Source organism: Mastacembelus armatus, chromosome 22, assembly GCF_900324485.2.
Source record: "Mastacembelus armatus chromosome 22, fMasArm1.2, whole genome shotgun sequence".
Classification (NCBI taxonomy): Eukaryota; Metazoa; Chordata; class Actinopteri; order Synbranchiformes; family Mastacembelidae; genus Mastacembelus; species Mastacembelus armatus.
The window spans coordinates 34,896-58,906 of NC_046654.1; the positions used below are offsets into that span (position 1 = coordinate 34,896).

General features: G+C 43.7%; 2 protein-coding genes across 2 annotated transcripts; both read right to left on the reverse strand.

Annotated features, from left to right (window-relative positions):
- Positions 1–3,277: 3,277 nt before the first annotated feature.
- On the reverse strand, positions 3,278–4,775 carry LOC113132171 (nuclear factor 7, ovary-like). Its single transcript, XM_026310103.2, has one exon. The coding sequence runs from the start codon at positions 4,758–4,760 to the stop codon at positions 3,366–3,368; it is 1,395 nt and encodes a 464-aa protein (XP_026165888.1). The 5' UTR covers positions 4,761–4,775; the 3' UTR covers positions 3,278–3,365.
- Positions 4,776–8,421: 3,646 nt separating this feature from the next.
- LOC113126780 (nuclear factor 7, ovary-like) lies at positions 8,422–10,089 on the reverse strand. The gene has a single exon (XM_026300917.1). The coding sequence runs from the start codon at positions 9,821–9,823 to the stop codon at positions 8,432–8,434; it is 1,392 nt and encodes a 463-aa protein (XP_026156702.1). The 5' UTR covers positions 9,824–10,089; the 3' UTR covers positions 8,422–8,431.
- Between the last annotated feature and the right edge of the window lie 13,922 nt (positions 10,090–24,011).

Here is a 24,011-nt window from a genome sequence, read left to right on the forward strand (position 1 = left end):
CAGAGTAATCAACCGAGAGTGACTGAGGACTTGGACAAGGTCTTGATGACACGATTAGAGCATGTGAGCAGGGGAGAACAAGGTGCAGGTGAACACAGTTTGGGAACTCATGAATAAGAGTAAAGGTGTTAGAATGGAAAGAGCAAGGGACAGGAAGTTCTTCCAAATAAAAGCCTGGGGCATTAAGTGAGCATGGCTAAAGTTGCATTTAAGGGCTAAAGTTGCATAAGAGCACGAGACTAAAGGGACTAAATATAATTGAAGTTCATCAATGTACATCCATAAAGCAATAAAATGAAATAAAATTAAAGGAGACTGAGTTCAGATAAATCACAAAATACATTTCTCTATTTCTACGTAGAGTTTAACACACACAACAACTTGCTTCTAAATGTCATAATGAACCTGGAGCTGTGATTTAGTCATTTTCGTTCGGCCTTCCGGCACTCCCTTTTCTGTGCCCTGACCGAGTCGTCGGTTATCTTTAACAGGAACAGTCACATCCAGGACATTTAGAACATTTGAAGTATATGAATTCAACAAATCTTCAACATGAGAGAAAGTGGCATTTTCAAACCTAATCATCTCCATAAACAGTTTCCTGGTGTTGTCATTTATGGGTCTTTCTGAACAAGTGTAGGTCCAGTTGCATCTTTGGGAATTATGGACAAATCAAAACAGACACAACAATGATCAGACAAAGCAACATCAGTCACAGTGACAGTAGAAACGTTAACGTTCTTAGTGATGACAAGGTCCAGAGTGTGACCTCTGGTCTGGGTCGGCTCACTAACGTGCTGACTAAAGCCGTAGGTTTCAAGGACAGAAAAAAGTTCTTTGGCATGTCTGTCACAGGCCTTATCCACCTGAACATTAAAATCACCTGTAATAACCAAACCGTCCAACTCTGTGAAGACGACTGAAAACATCTCAGTAAAATCATCAATAACATCTTGACAACATTGGGGAGGTTTGGAAATATTGATGTAGAAAACAGAGGGAGAAGATTTTAGCTCCATTTGAAAAGATCCATCCCCAAATGATGAAAACTCCCCAAATGACTGTGGGGAACCAAGTTCTCCCTAAACAAGGCACAGACGCCCCCACCCTTTTTGTTTTCTCCTGTTTCTGATAGAAATGTAACATTAGGTGGTGGATTCAATAAGAACTGCACTTCCTGTCCTGCTGTCTAACCAAGTTTCTGTTAAAAACATCAAATCCAGATTGTAAGAGGAAATAAATTTATTGATACATAAAAGGTACCCCCCCGCCCCAACTATTGTTTTGTTTGTTCTCCTGCTCTTTTGTTGAACTTATGGATGTTACTGTTGTGTTATGCATTGTGCCACTTATACAGGAAATAAGTCACCTGTAGAATTAAGGCAAATCATAGTGTACTACACATGTTACCCCACTTGATGGCAGTAATGGCCCTGAGAGGACTGACAACAAGGCTCTTACAGCAAAAGTAAATCAGTTCAGTTCAGTGAAAGCCATCGCTCATCAATGCTGTATTCATTTATGTCCACAGGTGAGCAATAATAAAAGAAAAAACACTTCCACACCATTGATTGTCTCCATCTGTGTCGTGTGTAACATAAGACCTGAAACTATCTGTCTGCAGGGGATTTGAATCAGATTTCTCTGGTTGGACAGTCTGTCACTCTTTAGTCACTCTATGACTTTGGACTGGAGCTATAGCACTAGGGGAGAGAACTTTCTCCCTGGGCCTCAGGTCGATAAGTGGTTTATTATGGCTATAAGTCCTGGAACAGCAGAGGCCCTGGGTGTCCTAGTCTCTGATAGCAGCATTGATGCTAGTCAGGGTCTTTGGTCCCAAATAGTGAAGCTGGGGAGCTTCCTGTCCCTGGGGGGCCCAGGGCAGTGGAGAGGGCACCAATGGAAGTGCTGTTGAGGGGGGATCCTTGGCTGATGAGGGGCCTATTGCTGGTGAGGTATGATTGCTTCCTTCACTCCTCTCTTCTCTCAGAGGAGCCTTTGGCTGTTCAGAGGACCGTCCAGACCCAGTCTGGTGCCTCAGAGAGTGGAGGAGGTTTTCCGTTAGCCGTCTCACTCCACTCCTGCTCAGGTGTGGGCCCTGTCCCTTGAACAGGTTGACGTTATCAATGAACTGCACTCCTCTTATCTCACAGGCCTTGGACAACCATGTGTTCAATACAACAGCCGACTGAGTTTATTAATCCTCCTGTCGATGTTTGGGAGAGGTCCACTGACAAATTACTGGATTTTCAGTTTGTCAAGTTTCTCTAATAATTTAGAGAAGTCCTGTTTTAAAACCTCTGATTCTCCCTTTCTGGTCTCCACTGCACCCACATGCAGGATCAGCTGTTGGACTCCTTGGTGTTTTGAGATGACCTGGGGGAGGAGAGCTGCTGTATCAGTGACCATGGCACTTGGGAAGCTGCATGTAATAATTCTGTTGTTGTTTATGTCACTGACAGCAGCAGGATATCTCTGCCCTTCACATCTGGCTCAGATTCTTTGTTTCCGTTTCTCTGACTAGCTCCATGGCTCCTGCTTTTAAAAGTACTGCTTTTTAGTTTCTCAGTCACAGCAGACACTTTCTGCTCAGTAAGATTTAGTTCAGACAGTGGTTGAAACCTGTTACTGAGCTGTATGTCTGATGATCCTACATATGCTCCTGGGGTGCCACCATTCTTCTTTCTAATGCTGTGATGCTTTGGCACCAGGTTTATTCCAGGTGGCTTAATTTTGATCAGTTCCCACTTTTGAAAGTTTTGGGAAAGACACTGTATCGTCTGTAGGTTCAGAAAAACTCTTCGTGAAGATTTTTCCGTAGGTTTGTGTCCATCTGGGCCGCCCTAGTTCCCGAATCAGTGATTTCCTGAGCAGAGTTCGGTGCTGGCTCTTTTTACTTTTTAAAATAAAAATGAAAATAAGAAAAGCAGGATGGTGATTTAAAAAATAAAAAAATATTTTTTATTATTTATTTTATTCTCTTTGCGTGATGGCCCATCCTTAGAAGTGCAAAGGCCTGTGCTGTATGTGAGCTGGAGTTGGGATGAAATGTCTTGCAACGGTTGTGGGGTCACTGGCAGTGACTGATGAGGGGGTCATCAGGGGGTCACTGGGAGTGACCCCACAACCCTGGACTGGTTTAGGACGTTACCCCACAACTAAAGCAGGAACGGTGTCGCTCAAAGGGGAAATGAACCGACAGGAACAACGAGCAAAAAGTCAGTGAGAGCGAGAACTAAAACCAAACTAAAGAGCTTTGGAACAATGAGACAGCAGGAGGACCAGGACAGGTTCACTGGTTCAGTTCTGCCACTTTTCCCTTTGAGAAACAAACAACATTAGAAATCAAATCATCCTGTTTCTCTCTAACGGCTCTGCTCCACTGTCACACTGACCTTCACTGGTAATATCTTCACTGGGGGATTGTTCCAATTGTCAATGTATGGAAACATCCTGTCAGTGAAAGTGTGTGTGAAGGTGTGTATGTGTGTGTCAGTATCAGGATCAGAGAACGACAGTTTTCCTCTGTTCCAGTCCAGATTCACTCTGATCCTCTGGACCTTCTTCTGCACTGGGAGAACAGTGAATGGAGCTGATGGTGAATATGTTCTGTATTCATCTTCTCTGAACCATATTCCCCATAATCCAGACCGTATGTCTCCCTTCCTCTGCACAGACTCTAACACACCCAGTGTCCAGCGTTTACTGTCTCCAACCTCGACATCCCAGCTGTGAGTCCCTGAGTTAAAGCCCTCAGAGCCCAGGACTGAGCAGTAATATTTATCAAACCTCTCTGGATTGTCAGGAAGCTGCTGTTTCTGTCCTGGTCTCACACTGGTCAGATTCTCAGACAGGATGAGTCTTGGACCAGCAGTGTTTGGGTCCAGGACCACAGGAGTGTAGGAGACCATGTGCTTCATGTTGTTCCAGATGTTAAAGGTCAGGTTGCCCAGGTGTTTGGCCTGGTCTATCAGAGCTCCTGAGGGCAGCTGTGGATCCTCCAGCAGGTGGCGCTGCTGGACTCTTTCCACTGCAGCCTTGTAGTTGTGCAGGAATGAGACGTCTTCAGCTCTCAGCTCCTCCTCTGTGGCTCTGACTGTGTGTGACAGAGCTGCTATCTGTCTGCTCAGAGCCTCCATCTTGTCCTTCATCATCTGACTCTTCTGCTCCTCTTCCTCCCTCAGTGCAGCCATCCTGGCCTCCTCTTCCTCTTCTAGAAACTGGTGAAGCTTCTTAAACTGCTCCTTAATCTGCCTCTCTGTGTGTCGGGCCTGGGCCTTCATGTGTTCTGCTGTTTGACCAAACTTCACTTGAACTTCTTCAAAAACCTGTAACTTCTTCTTTAAGGGCTCCAGACTTTCCTGGAGTTTCTTTTTGTGTTGTGGTGCAGCTTCATCGATGGGTCTGAATCTGTGCTCGCTGTGTTTTTCTGAATCTCTGCAGACCAGACACACTGGCTGCTGATGGTCCAGACAGAAGAGTTTGAGTGTCTCAGAGTGCAGACTGCAGAGACCCTCTGGAGCTCTCTGGTCTCTCTGCTGTAAGAAGGACTCACACAGCTTCTTTAACACCAGGTTACAAGGTGGTTCTTCCTTTGAAGATCTTCTCTTACAAAGTGGACACTCGTGGTTTTGTTTCTCTCTCCACCAGCTCTTCAGACAGTCTTTACAGAAGCTGTGGCTACAGGACAGAACAACAGGGTCTCTAAAGACCTCCTGACAGACCGGACAGCAGAGATCCTCCTCTGATCTGGAAGCCATTTAGACTCAGAGTGAAGCTGAAGACACAGCAGACACCAAGTCCAGTCAGTCCTGGCTCCCCTCCCCCCTCTACCAGGCCACTGAAACCTCCTTTCACTTTGAGTGGTGTTTCTGTCCAACTCACATTCAGTGTGTGGAGCGTCAGCAGGTTGAAGCAGCAGAGTTGGACTTTCCACTTTTCTCTCCTGTAGCTGGACTCACTCAGAGGAAGCTGTTAGTTTGGTCTGAAGCTCAGTCTGATCGTCTGCTTTTCAGTCTGTGTCTGTAGAGACCGACAGCTGACTGCTTCCTACTTTGTCTCAGGTGAGATGGATGAGGGACGGAGCCTGAAATAGTGAATGACAGTTTGCAGCAGGAAGTTGAAGCAGTTTCAGTTCAAAGTCCTGATTCACTGTTGGATAAGTTTACTGAGAGGGTGCAGCCTGACGTTGCTGGTCAGAGACAGGCTGATAGACAGACTGGGCAGAGTAATAATCCCAGAGTGACTGGGGACTTGGACAGGGGACGGGTTTAGTTTGAGTCAGACAGACAGACGTGTAATCAGAGACTAAGACAGACAGGTTTCAATGCAAAGGATCAAGAAGGTGGACCTGAGTTACTGACTGGGAGCTGATGTGAGGACTGGGCTGAGACAGACCAGGGAGTCAACAGGAGACTCGATCTGACACTGGCAGACACAGGTTCAGGGATAAAAAGTGTCCTAGGACAAAGCTCAGGGTCTTGACGACAGGGTTAGATCATGTGAGCAGGAGAGAACAAGGTACAGGTGAACACAGTCTGGGAACTGATGAATAAGAGTAAAAGTGTTAGATTGGAAAGACCAAGGGACAGGAAGTTCTTCAAAATAAAAGCCTGGGGCAGTAAGTGAGCTTGGCTCACGTGTTTCATTTCCTCGTGGAACAAACTCAGATACAGGTTGGACTGTTCACAGACAAGTTGCATAAGAGCACGAGACTAAAGGGACTAAATATGATTGAAGTTCATCAACGTACGTCCATAAAGCGCCACGGTTCATCTCCTCCTTGCACGAGACAAAGTGTAGGAGCTGAATCAGTCCTGGGTTTGTCTTTACAGCTTCAGAGCAAACTCTGCTTCAACACACTCAAATGAAGTTGAATGGAAAACCAATGAAAACCGTTAGATCACATGATACAGGACACAGGGAGATGACGTGTGAACATGTATGTACCTGGTTTCTGGGAGGAATCGTAGCTCCACCAGAGTCCGTCAGGGGCAGAAGGTGGAGCTGAACATCTCTACACGAGTCACAGGGACAGAACGTACAAAGAATCTGGACATGAGACTGAGACTTCAGCTTTAGTGTGTTCAGGACATGTTGGCTGTCTCTGTGCTCTGTCCATGTTCAGGCCATCAGGAGGAAACGCTGCACTTCTCAAATAAAGACTGAGAAACATGAAGCCAATAAACACGTTTCAGTCATTGAGCACAGCTTCAGTTTCATCTTTGCATCATCTAAGAGCTGGAGCTGATTTCATGGAGTAACGTCCTGACTGACAGAGGCCGTGGTTAGAAGGGAATCCCATGTGTGTCCTAGTTTTCTCTTGTTTAAACTGAAGCTGTGAAACGTGCCACAAGGAGGAAATATTTCTAACCCGTCTCCCTTTGTTGGACCGTGTTGATGCTGAATTCAAGAGCAGCTGCTGTAGGTTCAGAAAAACTCTTCGTGATGATTTTCCCGTAGATTTGTGTCCATCTGGGCCGCCGTAGTTTCAGAATTAGTGATTTCCTGAGCAGAGTTCGGTGATGGCTTCAGGGCCTACAGATGTTTTCAGGCTGCAGAGGCTGTTGGTCAGTGAGAGCTGATCTGAAAACAGGAATCTACATTTTTGACCAGGAAAGTTTCAGCCTGAATAATATTTGAGACATTATTGTGATATTTCTTTTTTTCCAGATTTCTTTATTTAATATATTCAGATACTTTATTCAATACAGAAATAAAGAGAAGGGCGATGGCACCAAAATAAACAGGAAGCATAAATCAAAGACATTCAGTGTACATCCTCAAGGAAGTCCCATCAAGGAGGCCAGATACCCCAGAAATCATTAGTTGTCAGACGTAAATCACAAGTCAAACAACCCTGATATTAAAAATATGTAATAATGGAAGTAAACAAACACATAAAGTATCTCTACAATAACACAAAGTCAATACAGTGGAATATATTTGAACTGTACAGTCGACATGGAGACCAAAGTGCTGTAAAGTCAGTCATCCTGTGGACAACAGCGCCCTCTTGTGTCCGGGGCAGCAGCAGCTTTATGAACCGACCACATGTCAAACTGCAGCACTTCACTGAGACCACGAGCTGTTTCTAACAGGAACGTCATCAGGTTTAAAGAGTCGCTGGTGGCAGGTTAACGCTCCGACTTCCTGTGAAAGCAGCAAAGAAGAAGTCCTTCCTCCTCCACCGTTTGTCCTGTGACTCCTGTTAAACCTGCTGCATCTCTTCTACACTGGGCTTCAGCTGTTCAGACGTCAAACATCGGCCGTCTGTTCTGTTCTCCATGGGTCTACGCCGGTTCCTGACAACACCCTTTTCCCTGGACCTCTGACTGCTCCACAGGAAAACACTGCAGTGACCAGGGGTGGTTCAAGACCCTTTTTAGTGGGGCTTTAGCCCCTTTTTCTGTCATTACAGTCCCACTAAAACGATCAACTATCAAAATTGATTGAAAGTATAATTTTTACTTTTTAAAATAAAAATGACAATAAGAAATGCAGGACAGTGATTTAAAAAATAAAAAAAATATTTTTTTGACTGAAACGTGGGGGGCTAAGCCCCCCTAAGGATGAAATCCTAGAACCGCCACTGGCAGTGACCCCACAACCCTGGACTGGTTTAGGACGTTACCCCACAACTAAAGCAGGAACGGTGTCGCTCAAAGGGGAAATGAACCGACAGGAACAACGAGCAAAAAGTCAGTGAGAGCGAGAACTAAAACCAAACTAAAGAGCTTTGGAACAATGAGACAGCAGGAGGACCGGGGCAGGTTCACTGGTTCAGTTCTGCCACTTTTCCCTTTGAGAAACAAACAACATTAGGCAAAGGCAAATTTATTTGTATAGCACCATTCATACACTACGCAATTACAAGGTATGTAATTACATTAAAAGCATGGAAAAAAGCATTTAAAAGCAAAGACATTTAACATAAAATAAATTTAAATAAAGTAAAGTAAATTAAAATAAAACATAAAAGCACATTAAGAAAACAAGGATGAACAATTATTCGAAGGCAGCAGTAAACAACAGTGTTTTCAGTCCTGATCTGAATGAGCTGACAGTTGGAGCAGACCTCAGGTGTTCAGGAAGTTTGTTCCACAGGTGAGGAGCATAGTGACTGAATGCTGCTTCACTTTGTTTGGATCTGGTTCTGGGAACACACAGTAGACCTGTCCCAGATGACCTGAGGGGTCTGGAAACCTCATAGGGAACTAATACATCTTGGATATATTTTGGTCCACACCCATTTAGTGCTTTATAAACTAGCAATAAGATTTTAAAATCTATCCTTTGACTAACGGGAAGCCAGTGTAGTGGTCTGAGAACTGGTGTGATATGGTCCAGTTTCTTGGTGTTTGTAAGGACTCTGGCAGCAGCATTCTGGATTAGCTGCAGCTAATTAGAAATCAAATAATCTTGTTTCTCTCTAACGGCAATGCTCCACTGTCACACTGACCTTCACTGGTAATATCTTCACTGGGGGACTGTCTATATTTTGAATGAATGGAAACAATGTGTCAGTGAAAGTGTGTGTGAAGGTGTGTATGTGTGTGTTAGTATCAAGATCAGAGAACAACAGTTTTCCTCTGTTCCAGTCCAGATTCACTCTGATCCTCTGGACCTTCTCCACTGGGAGAACAGTGGATGGACCTGATGGTGAACCTGCAAAGAATATACCTCCACTGAACCATATTCCCCATAATTCAGACCATATGTTTCCCTTCCTCTGCACAGACTCTAACACACCCAGTGTCCAGCGTTTACTGTCTCCAACCTCGACATCCCAGCTGTGAGTCCCTGAGTTAAAGCCCTCAGAGCCCAGGACTAACCAGTGATATTTATCAACCCTCTCTGGATTGTCAGGAAGCTGCTGTTCCTGTCCTCGTCTCACACTGGTCAGATTCTCAGACAGGATGAGTCCTGGATGAGCAGTGTTTGGATCCAGGACCACAGGAGTGTAGGAGACCATGTGCTTCATGTTGTTCCAGATGTTGAAGGTCAGGTTGCCCAGGTGTTTGGCCTGGTCTATCAGAGCTCCTGAGGGCAGCTGTGGATCCTCTAGCAGGGGGCGCTGCTGGACTCTTTCCACTGCAGCCTTGTAGTTGTGCAGGAATGAGACGTCTTCAGCTCTCAGTTCCTCCTCTGTGGCTCTGACTGTGTGTGACAGAGCTGCTATCTGTCTGCTCAGAGCCTCCATCTTCTCCTTCATCATCTGACTCTTCTGCTCCTCTTCCTCCCTCAGTGCAGCCATCCTGGCCTCCTCTTCCTCTTCTAGAAACTGGTGAAGCTTCTTAAACTGCTCCTTAATCTGCCTCTCTGTGTGTCGGGCCTGGGCCTTAAGGTGTTCTGCTGTTTGACCAAACTTCACTTGAACTTCTTCAAAAACCTGTAACTTCTTCTTTAAGGGCTCCAGACTTTTCTGGAGTTCCTTCTTGTGTTGTGGTGCAGCTTCATCGATGGGTCTGAATCTGTGCTCGCTGTGTTTTTCTGAATCTCTGCAGACCAGACACACTGGCTGCTGATGGTTCAGACAGAAGAGTTTGAGTGTCTCAGAGTGCAGACTGCAGAGACCCTCTGGAGCTCTCTGGTCCCTCTGCTGTAAGAAGGACTCACACAGATTCTTTAACACCAGGTTACAAGGTGGATCGTCCTTTGAAGATCTTCTCTTACAAAGTGGACACTCGTGGTTTTGTTTCTCTCTCCACCAGCTCTTCAGACAGTCTTTACAGAAGCTGTGGCTACAGGACAGAACAACAGGGTCTCTAAAGACCTCCTGACAGACCGGACAGCAGAGATCCTCCTCTGATCTGGAAGCCATTTAGTCTCAGAGTGAAGCTGAAGACACAGCAGACACCAAGTCCAGTCAGTCCTGGCTCCCCTCCCCCCTCTACCAGGCCACTGAAACCTCGTTTCACTTTGAGTGGTGTTTCTGTCCAACTCACATTCAGTGTGTGGAGCGTCAGCAGGTTGAAGCAGCAGAGTTGGACTGTCCACTTTTCTCTCCTGTAGCTGGACTCACTCAGAGGAAGCTGTTAGTTTGGTCTGAAGCTCAGTCTGATCGTCTGCTTTTCAGTCTGTGTCTGTAGAGACCGACAGCTGACTGCTTTCTGCTTTGTCTCAGGTGAGACAGGTGAGGGGCGGAGCTTTATTAAACCTCCTCTGGTAAATGCTGAAGCTTCACCTGTAACAGGCTGAGTTTCATTCCAAAGTCCTGAATCAATGTTGGATAGGTTTACTGAGAGGGTGCAGCCTGACGTTGCAGCAGCTGCAGTGGAAAAACAAAGTTCTCGTCCTCTGCAAAGAAAATGAAAGTTTGATACGTCAGATCCTGATCTGGGATGTGGGGCCCACAGGGCAGTTGTCCAGCTTTCATTGTGGCCTGTGGTCCATGTCCATGGACCAACAGCTTACTGTGATGATGAGGAGCAGGAGGGGTAGACCTGCTGGCTTCGGGTATATCCCAGTCCTCTTAACTGAGGTTTTGCCTGGAGGAGACAGATACAAGGACACCTCGTAGAAATCCTTCATGGACTCACAATCTTTCATCAACAAGTTTCCCTGATTCCTCTCTGCTCACGTTTTTTCTTGACATCTTATGTGGGCAGCACAAAGAAACAGTAAAGACACGACGGAGGATTTAATTATGGGGGTGAGGGTTCCAGTTTCTTTAACTGATCATTCCCTGGACCTTGATTCTCGCTGTATCTGAAAGTCTTTCTGGTCCATCATCTTCAATCTCTCAAAGGTCTTATTCCTGTTCTACAGAGTGAGGAGGCTTCATGTGGTGACCACCATCACTGAGTTCTTTGTGATCTGACACATCCCTTTATTGGAAATCAGTTGGTGATTGGAGGCTTCAGGTGACAGATCAGAGAAAAGGACATCTCATGTCTCCAGAAATTTCTTTCCTCAGTTCCTGTGTCCTCACTTTTTCTCCTTGGATCATACATTAGTGGGACCATGACACAAGGAAAAGACCCAAGTTAGGAAACATAGACATAATTAGGGGCACTGAGATTCCTGGATTCCTGTGTGTTGCTCTGGCATTTCTATCATACCAGGTTTTCTTGGTCTCCTGTACCTTCTGTCCATCGTCCTGTGCCAGTGCAGGCATCTGTTCTACTTTGACCTCTTCACCACATGTAAAACCACATTGTATTCATCAGGTCTGGGCCTGTGTCACTGCTCCCTCAGGAGGTCCAGATGGACCCTCACCTCAAAGCACTAAAGTGCAGAGAACCAGTTGAGGTCTGGGAAACCTCCTGATGGACCAACTAGAGGTCGAGAAGCCACCAATGATGTCACTTTTCATCACTTTCCTGTCACAGGATCCCTGACAGAATTTAAGAATGGACTGGACCCAAATGCAGGACAGAAAGGATGAACGACTGCAACAAGCTTTATTGTGGGGATCTGAAGCAGCCAGGGATCCTCTAGAGGCTGAGGAGCAATGAGCAGGTAGATGGCAGGACCAGGGACAGACAGAGGGGGAGGTAATGACCAGCGAGATTAGGTCAGCAGGCAGGTAAGTCAGGGGAAGCTACAGGGAGGAGGAGGTAATAGGTAGTCTGGAACACACAGGTGGACTATGGATGAGGCAAACTGGAGTCTATGGGGACAGAGACTAGACAGACTGGTTCAGGTGCTGGGAGTTGCAGGGGTTTTGCTCAGAGACGGCTCCCAGTCAGTTTCTCTGTTAGCCTGTCTGTCTGACCTAAACTAAACCTGTCCCCTACTGAGTCAGGATCAGGCAGGCTGGGCAGAGTAATCAACCGAGAGTGACTGAGGACTTGGACAAGGTCTTGATGACACGATTAGAGCGTGTGAGCAGGGGAGAACAAGGTGCAGGTGAACACAGTTTGGGAACTCATGAATAAGAGTAAAGGTGTTAGAATGGAAAGAGCAAGGGACAGGAAATTCTTCCAAATAAAAGCCTGGGGCATTAAGTGAGCATGGCTAAAGTTGCATTTAAGGGCTAAAGTTGCATAAGAGCACGAGACTAAAGGGACTAAATGTAAATGAAGTTCATCAACGTACATCCATAAAGCAATAAAATGAAATAAAATTAAAGGAGACTGAGTTCAGATAAATCACTTTAGATAAAACACTGTCAGTTGTCATATGCTGAGCTAAAAAGAAAAGTTTGTAGCTTGGACTTAAACATTATCAGAGATAAGGTTTGTCTAACATCATCAGGAGACTATTCCAGATTTTAGCTGCATAAAACTGAATCGCTGCTTCTCCCTGCTTAGTCCTGACTCTGGGCACAAGCAGAAGGCCTGTCCCTGATGGTCTCAGAGTCCGAGATGGTTCATATGGCATCAACATGTCAGAGATGTAATGTGGTGCTGAGCCATGAAGAGACTTATACACAAGCAGTGCTGTTTTAAAGTACATGTAAAGATTGAACAAAATGGGTCCCAATATGGACCCCTGGGGGACCCCACTGTCAGTGCCATTTGGTGTGAGACACAGTTACCAACTTCAATGAAATACTTCCTGTCTTCAAGATTGGACTTAAAACATTGAAGGGCAGTACCAGAGATGCCTATCCAGTCCTCTAACCTTTATAACAGGATCACATGGTCCACTGTGTCAAAAGCAGCACTTAGATCCAGCAGTACTAAGACAGAGACTCTGCCAGCGTCGGTGTTCAGACGAATGTCATTTGTCACGGTGATGAGTGCAGTCTCAGTGCTGTGATGGGGCCTTAAACCTGACTGAAGATCATCAAAGCAGTTGTTTAGCAGGAGAAAGTCAGTAAGTTGTTGGTAAACAACTTTTTCAATGATTTTACCTAAAAACGGCAGGTTTGATATGGGCCGATAGTTGTTCAGTACTGTGGCATCAAGACTGGTCTTCTTCAGGAGAGGCTTGATCACAGCAGTTTTCAAGCCCTTGGAAATGTTCCAGACTGTAGTGAGTCATTAACTAACTGAGTGAGTTGTGGTAACAAACTGCTTAGGACTGATTTCAGAAATTTAGTGGGTGAAACATGGAGACAGCAGGTGGATGGACTCAGACTGGAGATGGTCTCTTCAACTGTTTTGCCATTTACAGGTGTAAAGTGTGTCAGTTCTACCAAGTGTTTCCTGGATGGCTGCAGTGTTGGGATCTGTCTGGTGCAATTTAGTGCTTGTTTAATACCCTGAATCTTGTCATTAAAAAACAAAGCAAATTCATTAGATTTAGATGTTGAAATTAGTTCCAATGACAATGGAGACAGAGGGTTTGTCAACCTACTCACTGTAGCAAACAGGACACGTGAGTTGTTCCTGCTGTTGTTGATGATTTCAGAAAAATACATTTCTCTCTTTCTACATAGTTTCATTGAACACACAACATCTTGCTTCTAAATGTCATAATGAACCTGGAGCTGTGATTTAGTCATTTTCGTTCGGCCTTCCGGCACTCCCTTTTCTGTGCCCTGACCGAGTCGTCGGTTATCTTTAACAGGAACAGTCACATCCAGGACATTTAGAACATTTGAAGTATATGAATTCAACAAATCTTCATCATGAGAGAAAGTGGTATTTTCAAACCTAATCATCTCCATAAACAGTTTCCTGGTGTTGTCATTTATGGGTGTAGGTCCAGTTGCATCTTTGGGAATTATGGACAAATCAAAAAAGACACAACAATGATCAGACAAAGCAACATCAGTCACAGTGACAGTAGAAACGTTAACGTTCTTAGTGATGACAAGGTCCAGAGTGTGACCTCTGGTCTGGGTCGGCTCACTAACGTGCTGACTAAAGCCGTAGGTTTCAAGGACAGAAGAAAGTTCTTTGGCATGTCTGTCACAGGCCTTATCCACCTGAACATTAAAATCACCTGTAATAACCAAACCGTCCAACTCTGTGAAGACGACTGAAAACATCTCAGTGAAATCATCAATAACATCTTGACAACATTGGGGAGGTTTGGAAATATTGATGTAGAAAACAGAGGGAGAAGATTTTAGCTCCATTTGAAAAGATCCATCCTCAAATGATGAAAACTCCCCAAATGACTGTGGGGAACCATGTTGTCCCTAAACAAGGCACAGACGCCCCCACCCTTTTTGTTTTCTCCTGTTTCTGATAGAAATGTAACATTAGGTGGTGGATTCAATAAGAACTGCACTTCCTGTCCTGCTGTCTAACCAAGTTTCTGTTAAAAACATCAAATCCAGATTGTAAGAGGAAATAAAATTATTGATACATAAAAGGTACCCCCCCGCCCCAACTATTGTTTTGTTTGTTCTCCTGCTCTTTTGTTGAACTTATGGATGTTACTGTTGTGTTATGCATTGTGCCACTTATACAGGAAATAAGTCACCTGTAGAATTAAGGCAAATCATAGTGTAATACACGTTACCCCACTTGATGGCAGTAATGGCGCTGAGAGGACTGACAACAAGGCTCTTACAGCAAAAGTAAATCAGTTCAGTTCAGTGAAAGCCATCGCTCATCAATGCTGTATTCATTTATGTCCACAGGTGAGCAATAATAAGGAAAAAACACTTCCACACCATTGATTGTCTCCATCTGTGTCGTGTGTAACATAAGACCTGAAACTATCTGTCTGCAGGGGATTTGAATCAGATTTCTCTAGTTGGACAGTCTGTCACTCTTTAGCCACTCTATGACTTTGGACTGGAGCTATAGCACTAGGGGAGAGAACTTTCTCCCTGGGCCTCAGGTCAATAAGTGGTTTATTATGGCTATAAGTCCTGGAACAGCAGAGGCCCTGGGTGTCCTAGTTTCTAACAGGGGTGCTCTGAGGAAAGACAGGTGTAGGTGTTGGTTGAGGTGGTGGAGCTGGTGGAGTTTTAGTTGATTGAGGAACAGAGGTGGTGCTCCTGGGTGGTAAAGGGGGTGGAGTTTGCTGGGGGGATGGATTCACTGGTGTTGATGATAATACCTGTGACCTTGTCAGGTTAGGGGTAAGAGGAACCATTTTAATTCCTGATTTCACCAAGGTTTCTAAATGACTTGGAAATCCCATTGGTGAAGCTGGGGAGCTTCCTGTCCCTGGGGGGCCCAGGGCAGTGGAGAGGGCACCAATGGAAGTGCTGTTGAGGGGGAATCCTTGGCTGATGAGGGGCCCATTGCTGGTGAGGTATGATTGCTTCCGTCACTCCTCTCCTCTCTCAGAGGAGCCTTTGGCTGTTCAGAGGACCGTCCAGACCCAGTCTGGTGCCTCAGAGAGTGGAGGAGGTTTTCCGTTAGCCGTCTCACTCCACTCCTGCTCAGGTGTGGGCCCTGTCCCTTGAACAGGTTGACGTTATCAATGAACTGCACTCCTCTTATCTCACAGGCCTTGGACAACCATGTGTTCAATACAACAGCCGACTGAGTTTATTAATCCTCCTGTCGATGTTTGGGAGAGGTCCACTGACAAATTACTGGATTTTCAGTTTGTCAAGTTTAATAATTTAGAGAAGTCCTGTTTTAAAACCTCTGATTCTCCCTTTCTGGTCTCCACTGCACCCACATGCAGGATCAGCTGTTGGACTCCTTGGTGTTTTGAGATGACCTGGGGGGGGGGAGCTGCTGTATCAGTGACCATGGCACTTGGGAAGCTGCATGTAATAATTCTATTGTTTATGTCACTGACAGCAGCAGGATATCTCTGTCCTTCACATCTGGCTCAGATTCTTTGTCTCCGTTTCTCTGACTAGCTCCATGGCTCCTGCTTTTAAAAGTACTGCTTTTTAGTTTCTCAGTCACAGCAGACACTTTCTGCTCAGTAAGATTTACTTCAGACAGTGGTTGAAACCTGTTACTGAGCTGTATGTCTGATGATCCTACATATGCTCCTGGGGTGCCACCATTCTTCTTTCTAATGCTGTGATGCTTTGGCACCAGGTTTATTCCAGGTGGCTTAATTTTGATCAGTTCCCACTTTTGAAAGTTTTGGGAAAGACAGTGTATCATCTGTAGGTTCAGAAAAACTCTTTGTGATGATTCTCCCGTAGATTTGTGTCCATCTGGGCTACCGTAGTTTCAGAATTAGTGATTTCCTGAGCAGAGTTCGGTGATGGCTTCAGGGCCTACAGACGTTTTCAGGCTGCAGAGGCTGTTGGTCAGTGAGAGCTGATCTGAAAACAGGAATCTACATTTTTGACCAGGAAACTTTCAGCCTGAATAATATTTGAGACATTATTGTGATATTTCTTTTTTTCCAGATTTCTTTATTTAATATATTCAGATACTTTATTCAATACAAAAATAAAGAGAAGGGCGATGGCACCAAAATAAACAGGAAGCATAAATCAAAGTCATTCAGTGTACATCCTCAAGGAAGTCCCATCAAGGAGACCAGATACGCCAGAAATCATGTCAGACGTAAATCACAAGTGAGTTTCTCTAAAGGTAAGAAAGCAGCAATATGATTCAGCCTCATCTGGGCAGAAGGAGCAGGAGGAGTGGACCATAGTAACAATATGCATTTTCTCACCAAACAGGGACAAAGATGTAGAACAGATTCTAGACCATGGCTGAGATGTAGTTCAGCTTTACAATTCAGAAGATAGATACTTGGGGATATAACAAAAGATTTACCAATGATCTTCTGAACCATTTTCTGTATCTCCTTCTAGAACGTCTTAATCATGTCACAGTCCCAAAACACCTGCATCACAGTACCAATATTGGACTTACACTTAAAACACAATTGGGAACCATTAGGAAAAATCTTGTGCAGACAGACTGGAGTGAGGTAAGTCCTAGAAATGAACTTAAGATTTGGTTCACGGCTCGATACCGAAGCTCCTCTAAAAGAAACGCTGGAGCGGATCAATAGCCTCTTTTCATCACTGGAATTGGTTTCAAAGTCTTTCTCCCATATCACTGTTAAGGAATCGAAAGAGGACGTCCCAACATTGGATAACACAGAGTAAATGACAGAACTCTTCTTTCTGAGAGAACATGAAGAGAACAAATGTTTTTCTCTATGTAACCCCTTTACGACCCGGCTCGCTATAATGAGGTAACGCTATCTAGTATAAGACCATTTACTTCAATAACATTATGGTAAAAGAGACATTCTGATGTATAAAAGATCAGTCTAGGGTAACAGTATGACTTCCACCTTAAATAATGAAAGGCTTCTCTGAGATAATACCAACCAGTCAAACATAACTTGATATAAATTACCTTGAAATGATTCTTTTGCAGTGAGTCTTACACTACAACAATCAAACATACACAATAACTGCGTTTTAAGTTAAGGTGTTTTTACACCCATTGAAAATGTAAATTAATGGTTTGGTTGTGAGTGCACTCTTAGTTTGTTTTATATGCAAGCTTGCAATTAACGCGTTGGAGCTCACATCCATTTGGAATTAATCATCGGTAATCCTACCAATCTGGAAAAACCAAATCCCTCACGGTCCAAGGAACAGAGGAAAAATGGCATACAGAATCCACTTCCCTTCCTGACGTCTTCAGCACAGGTGAATGCAGACACGGCGATGCTAACACTAGCTTAGCTCTTTCAGCTTCGTCCTCAGTTCAGACTCACGACCTTGCGGCGCGAGTCGTCCACGAATCCTCCGCTGTCCCCCAGAGCAATGAGAAACTGTCCAGGCCAACTTAACCGTGGCTCTAAACACTTTTTAATTCCCTCAGTGGGCACTTGCTTCCGGCGAGCATCGCCATTTTTTAGTTCACTCTCCTTTCGCTTACTTGTTTTCTTCTTCTGCGTCCTTACATCACACGCCAACACAATAATAAAAAATAAAAATATATGTAACTGCTAAGGACATGTTTTCCAGAGATGTGCACATTTGTTTCTGTTAAAATTCATATCAGTTTGAGCTCATTTACTGTTTAAAAATATTTGACTAAAATGTATGAATGTGATATTCAAGGCATAAAGTAAAGAATGTGCTCCCTTAAAATGTTTAAAAGTTAAGGGTTCTTTAAGAAAGAATTACCGCTGAAGCGTAACAGGTCACATGGTCAGGTTGAGTTGTACGCGGGACCGATGCATTATGGGTTGAACTAATATGGACACGGAGAAACGCTAATGCTATGCAGAGCCTGATGAAAGATTTCCTTTATCCGCATGGTCTAAGAGGGCGCACACGGTAATTGGTCTTTAAATCTGTTATTTTTGTGTATAATGTTGTTTTATATCAGTTTTTGTAAATTATATTAGGTATAAATAGCAAATGTCATTGGATTTGGATTGTCACATGTGTTCGTTTGTGTATCAGTGGACGTTTACATGAGAGACCGACAAAGGACTCTAAGAAATGCACATTTTGAACATTATTTCTTGTAGTTTTCACGGTGTCTGCTGAGAAGAGAGAGACAGAGAGACAAATAAACAGCATCTGTACGAAGCGTGGCTATCATTTCATTAGACCAGTGCAGATACAATATACCTGGGTTTTTCTTTTTTTTTTACTGAAGTCTCTATATTCATAACAGTTTTTTTAACATTATGCAAATGCATATTTTAACTTTTTAGTAAAAACATCAAATTATTTTAAATCAAAATGAAATACCCTAAATGCCTTTACGCACCATCATAACGAAATAAACCACATTCTTCTGAATATATCAAACACAAAATATCCTGATATGCTCAATATTCAGGTTCTTACATCTATCTGAAAAATCTGAGCGTGTTCTGTCGTCTTTTAAAGTTGAGTCTAGAAAATGTCGTAGTTGCAAAACTTTATAAAAATCACTATTGGGTCAATGAAACAACAGGCGTCCTTGAATCCCAGCTGTTGATTATCTCTGGTGTTTTAAAGAGCCAGGTCTTTGTTTCTAACCATCATGTTTTAGAAACACATTTCATCATGTAGATGATATTTAGATAAAGTTCTGCCTCCTGGTGTCATTCACTTTTCCCTGTTGTCTGAGAAATTCAGGGCGAACTTATTGGTCAGTACAACACAAACACACGTTCTCCTTCACTGCTTCATCCCAGACTCTTTGATTTTCCTGATTTTTTTTCCTGATCCCAATCAAGCATCCTGACACTTCATGCAAAAGTGTTTCACAATAAAAGCATGCACATAGCTCAAGGCATGATCCCTCCGATTCCTGGCAGGCTTTTAATTTGAAAAGCAACAGCAAAGTTGAGGCGAGAGGAAATGTGAAAATGTGCGTGTTGAACAGAGAAACTTGATCAGACCAGTGACACAGGTAGTTCAGTTAACGCTGTATGATTAGAGCTTTTTAAAAAGCAGCTTTTATTTCTGAGAGTACAGGATGTGCTGTGTAACAGGAAACAGCAACATTAGTCAAACACAGATGTTTGTTTTATGAAGTGACGAGCAGAGAAAACTAACAGCCTCAGTGTCTTTACATCAGATATTCTCTCACATCAGTCACACAAACAGAAGGACTTTGATTTCTGACCAGTCTGAAAGCGTCTTTTTCCACCTCAGACCAGATGAACCAAACAGACCAGGGATCATGGTCTCTGTCGATTCAGGAAGCTGGAATATTTACATTTGTCCCATCGCCCGGACCAGAATCCATTTCAGTCACATCTGCAGGTATTTCTCCCAAAGGTTCATCTGCTGAACCAAATAACAAGTAAACATGAAGAATAAGCTCAGCCAGTCACTTAGAGGAAGCCGACAATTGAAACGGTTTGTGGGTTAATATAATGAAAATCACAGATACTGGTCAAATGTCTAAATCTGCTCCAGACTTTTGTTTTTGACTTAAATTTGTCCTTTTGGGACGACATGGTTCGTTTTGGTTGTCAGGAGGGTTTGTAGCATTTTGGGCTGAAAAGCTTCATGACATGGAGTGAACAAAAATCTGGTTTAAAAAGTTTTCAGCTGCTCTCTGAAAAGTTTTCTCTTTACCTGAGTATTTCCATGGAGTACTACTTCATCCTCGGACTTCATTACATGTCAGAGCCAAACCTTGTGCTTTTTCACTCAGATAGATCCAATAAAATACACTGATTGTAAGAGACAGTAAAGTCGTGGAAGTTATGTGCCTTTAGTTTGGTAATTTCCGTTGTTGGGCGGAAGTTTATTTTGAAAGGAAGGTTGACGGGGGAGGAGAAAAAAAAAAAAGAAAAGAAGAAAACCAAAACGGTGCTTGAACGGAAGACAGATGCACGAATGAGCTGAAAGATAAACGAAAAGGAAAGGGTTTAGCTTCGGTCAGATTGGGGAACAAGGTTTGTGAAGAATATTTATGTTTCTAAAATGTATTGGTATTTTAAGTTGTGAAAATGGACAATTACACAAATAAGTTATGGTGGTTCGTTAACACGGTGTCCTTTATTTTTATTTTTACTCCCTTCAGCTCTTACGTTGGTTTAAGGTAACAAAGGACAATAAAGGAAAGTTACAAAACCATCAGTTTTAGGCTTTTTCTTCGACCGGATGCTACCGTAAGAGCTTGAACCGCCGCCGCCATGCTGCGCCTCGTTGTCTCAACGTAAAAGAGCTACTCTCAGCGGACAGCAGGTGGCAGAAGCTGGTTTAAATAATTGAACAGAATAAACAAAGCTACATGGAGAATGGAAGATTCACAAGGTGCATCTGTAATTCTTAAGGACATTAATGAACAGATTCCCAGTCCACAAAGGGAAATTGAGGAATTTGAGACTTTGCTTCAAAATGAAAGTGAAATTGAAGGGCAAGACGTAAAGGAAACAATTTTACGCAAAGAAGAACTGTTGGCTGAGCTACAGAGTAAAGTCCAGAATGTGATGGATGTGCCTCGCCGCTCTGAAAGAGTTAAGGCACCAACAGAAAGGATGTTAGCTTACCAAAGAGAAGAAGCATGTAAAAAGGAAAAGAGACTCTTAATGTTATACGAGCAGTGGAAAATGCAAGCACGTGAGACAAGAGAAAGACTAAAGTCAGATATAGCTGAAACACAACTATCAACTCTTGCAGACTTATTAGAAAAGGGAAGGGATGATGTCAAGAAACTTTATGCAGAAATAAGGACCCTTGTGACACCATCAGCTGACTTAAGGAGAAAGGTTGACGCGTGTGAAGCTGTGACTCGTGATGTCATGAAAATCATCTTTGAAAGATTAACTGGCATTGATGGGGACTTTGATGCAGATCATGAAAGAAATCGTCTACGTGAGCTTCTGGATTGTGACTATGCACTGTCCATTTATGGCTCCACTGCTGCACAGTCCAGCAGCACCCACCATTCTTCTACTTCATATCTTGCCTCAAAACGGGTTGACGCCGCAGCAGAACTAGCGGCAAAGGAGACTGAATACAAGATTGCGCAAGAAGAACAAAGGCAGAAAGAAAAAATAAAGGCTCTAGAAGAGCAACATAAGAAAGAAATGGATATACAACGATCTGAATTGGACCGCCTGCGGGCTGAAAGGGACGTTGAAGCAGCTCGAGCCAGGTTGGAAGTCTACAACAAGGAAATATCACACATACAGTGGGTACGGAAAGTATTCAGACCCCTTTAAATTTTTCACTCTTTGTGTCATTGCAGCCATTTGCCAAAATCAAAAAAGTTCATTTTATTTCTCATTAATGTACACTCAGCACCCCATCTTGACAGAAAAAAACAGAAATGTAGAAATTTTTGCAAATTTATTAAAAAAGAAAAACTGAAATATCACATGGTCATAAGTATTCAGACCCTGTGCTCAGTATTGAGTAGAAGCACCCTTTTGAGCTAGTACAGCCATGAGTCTTCTTGGGAATGATGCAACAAGTTTTTCACGCCTGGATTTGGGGATCCTCTGCCATTCTTCCTTGCAGATCCTCTCCAGTTCTGTCAGGTTGGATGCTGAACGTTGGTGGACAGCCATTTTCAGGTCTCTCCAGAGATGCTCAAATTGGGTTTAGGTCAGGGCTCTGAACGGTCACAGAGTTGTTCTGAAGCCACTCCTTTGTTATTTTAGCTGTGTGCTTAGGGTCATTGTCCTGTTGAAAGGTGAACCTTTGGCCCAGTCTGAGGTTCTGAGCACTCTGGAAGAGGTTTTCTTCCAGGATATCTCTGTACTTGGCCGCATTCATCTTTCCTTCAATTGCAACCAGTCGTCCTGTCCCTGCAGCTGAAAAACACCCCCACAACATGATGCTCCCACCACCATGTTTCACTGTAGGGATTGTATTGGACAGGTGATGAGCAGTGCCTGGTTTTCTCCACACATACCGCTTAGAATTAACGCCAAAAAGTTCAATCTTGGTCTCATCAGACCAGAGAATCTTATATCTCATAGTCTGGAAGTCCTTCATGTATTTTTTGGCAAACTCTATGCGGGCTTTCATGTGTCTTGCACTGAGGAGAGGCTTCCGTCGGGCCACTCTGCCATAAAGCCCCGACTGGTGGAGGGCTGCAGTGATAGTTGACTTTGTGGAACTTTCTCCCATCTCCCTACTGCATCTCTGGAGCTCAGCCACAGTGATCTTTGGGTTCTTCTTTACCTCTCTCACCAAGGCTCTTCTCCCACGATTGCTCAGTTTGGCTGGACGGCCAGGTCTAGGAAGAGTTCTGGTCGTCCCAAACTTTTTCCATTTGAGGATTATGGAGGCCACTGTGCTCTTAGGAACCTTGAATGCTGCAGAAATTCTTTTGTAACCTTGGCCAGATCTGTGCCTTGCCACAATTCTATCTCTGAGCTCCTTGGGCAGTTCCTTCGACCTCATGATTCTCATTTGCTCTGACATGCACTGTGAGCTGTAAGGTCTTATATAGACAGGTGTGTGCCTTTCCTAATCAGGTCCAATCAGTTTAATTAAACACAGCTGGACTCCAATGAAGGAGCAGAACCATCTCAAGGAGGATCAGAAGAAATGGACAGCATGTGAGTTAAATATGAGTGTCACTGCAAAGGGTCTGAATACTTATGACCATGTGATATTTCAGTTTTTCTTTTTTAATAAATTTGCAAAAATTTCTACATTTCTGTTTTTTTCTGTCAAGATGGGGTGCTGAGTGTACATTAATGAGAAATAAAATGAACTTTTTTGATTTTGGCAAATGGCTGCAATGACACAAAGAGTGAAAAATTTAAAGGGGTCTGAATACTTTCCGTACCCACTGTATGTGATCTCCAGTCAGTCAGAAGCGAGCAGGTGAGCCCAGGTTCCATTCCAAAGCCCTCTGTGTCACCCCCTCTTAACGCAACTATGTTGTCACCCTCCCCTGGAGTCACTCAATTTGCACAGGCATTTCAAGACAGTATAATGCTAAATAGACTTCCCACACCAGAGCCAACAGTGTTCAGTGGTGAGCCAATCCACTTTATCGAATGGAAATCCACATTCATGTCACTGATTGATCGAAAGGGTATCTCTGCTGCAGATAAGCTGTATTACCTAAAAAAATATGTGAGTGGTCCAGCTCGTAAATGCTTAGAAGGAATTTTCTATAGAAATGATGAAGAAGCTTACAGAGATGCCTGGAAAAAACTTAACCAGCGGTATGGCCAGGCATTTGTTATTCAAAGGGCATTCAGAGAGAAGCTCTCAAGCTGGCCAAAAATACAATCTAAAGATGCTGAAGGATTGAGGACCTTCGCAGACTTTATAAATGCATGTTGGCTTGCAATGCCTCATGTGAAGGGACTAGAAATATTGAACGACTGTGAAGAAAATCAAAAACTGCTTCAGAAGTTGCCTGACTGGGTATCTACCAGATGGAATCGCTACGTCACAACGGCTCTTATGGAAGGTAAAGGCTTTCCTAGCTTCAGTGATTTTGCTACATTTCTGTCACTGGAAGCAGATGTGGCCTGCAACCCAGTCACCTCCATTCATGCACTTCGCTCTTGTGAAACAACCAGTGACAAAGGGAATGTAAAATATGTTAAAAGGAACAAAGCAAGTGTATTCAGCACAAAAACAACTGAGCACAACTTCAAACAAGTGATTAAACCACAGTTTAGATCTCCATGCATGTTATGCCAAGACACACATCAGCTCCACAAGTGCCCAAACCTCATGAGCATGTCCTTAGAAGATAGAAGGACATATGTGAAGGATAACAAACTGTGTCATGGCTGTTTGAAACAAGGGCACAGTGCAAAGGATTGCAGACACCGTC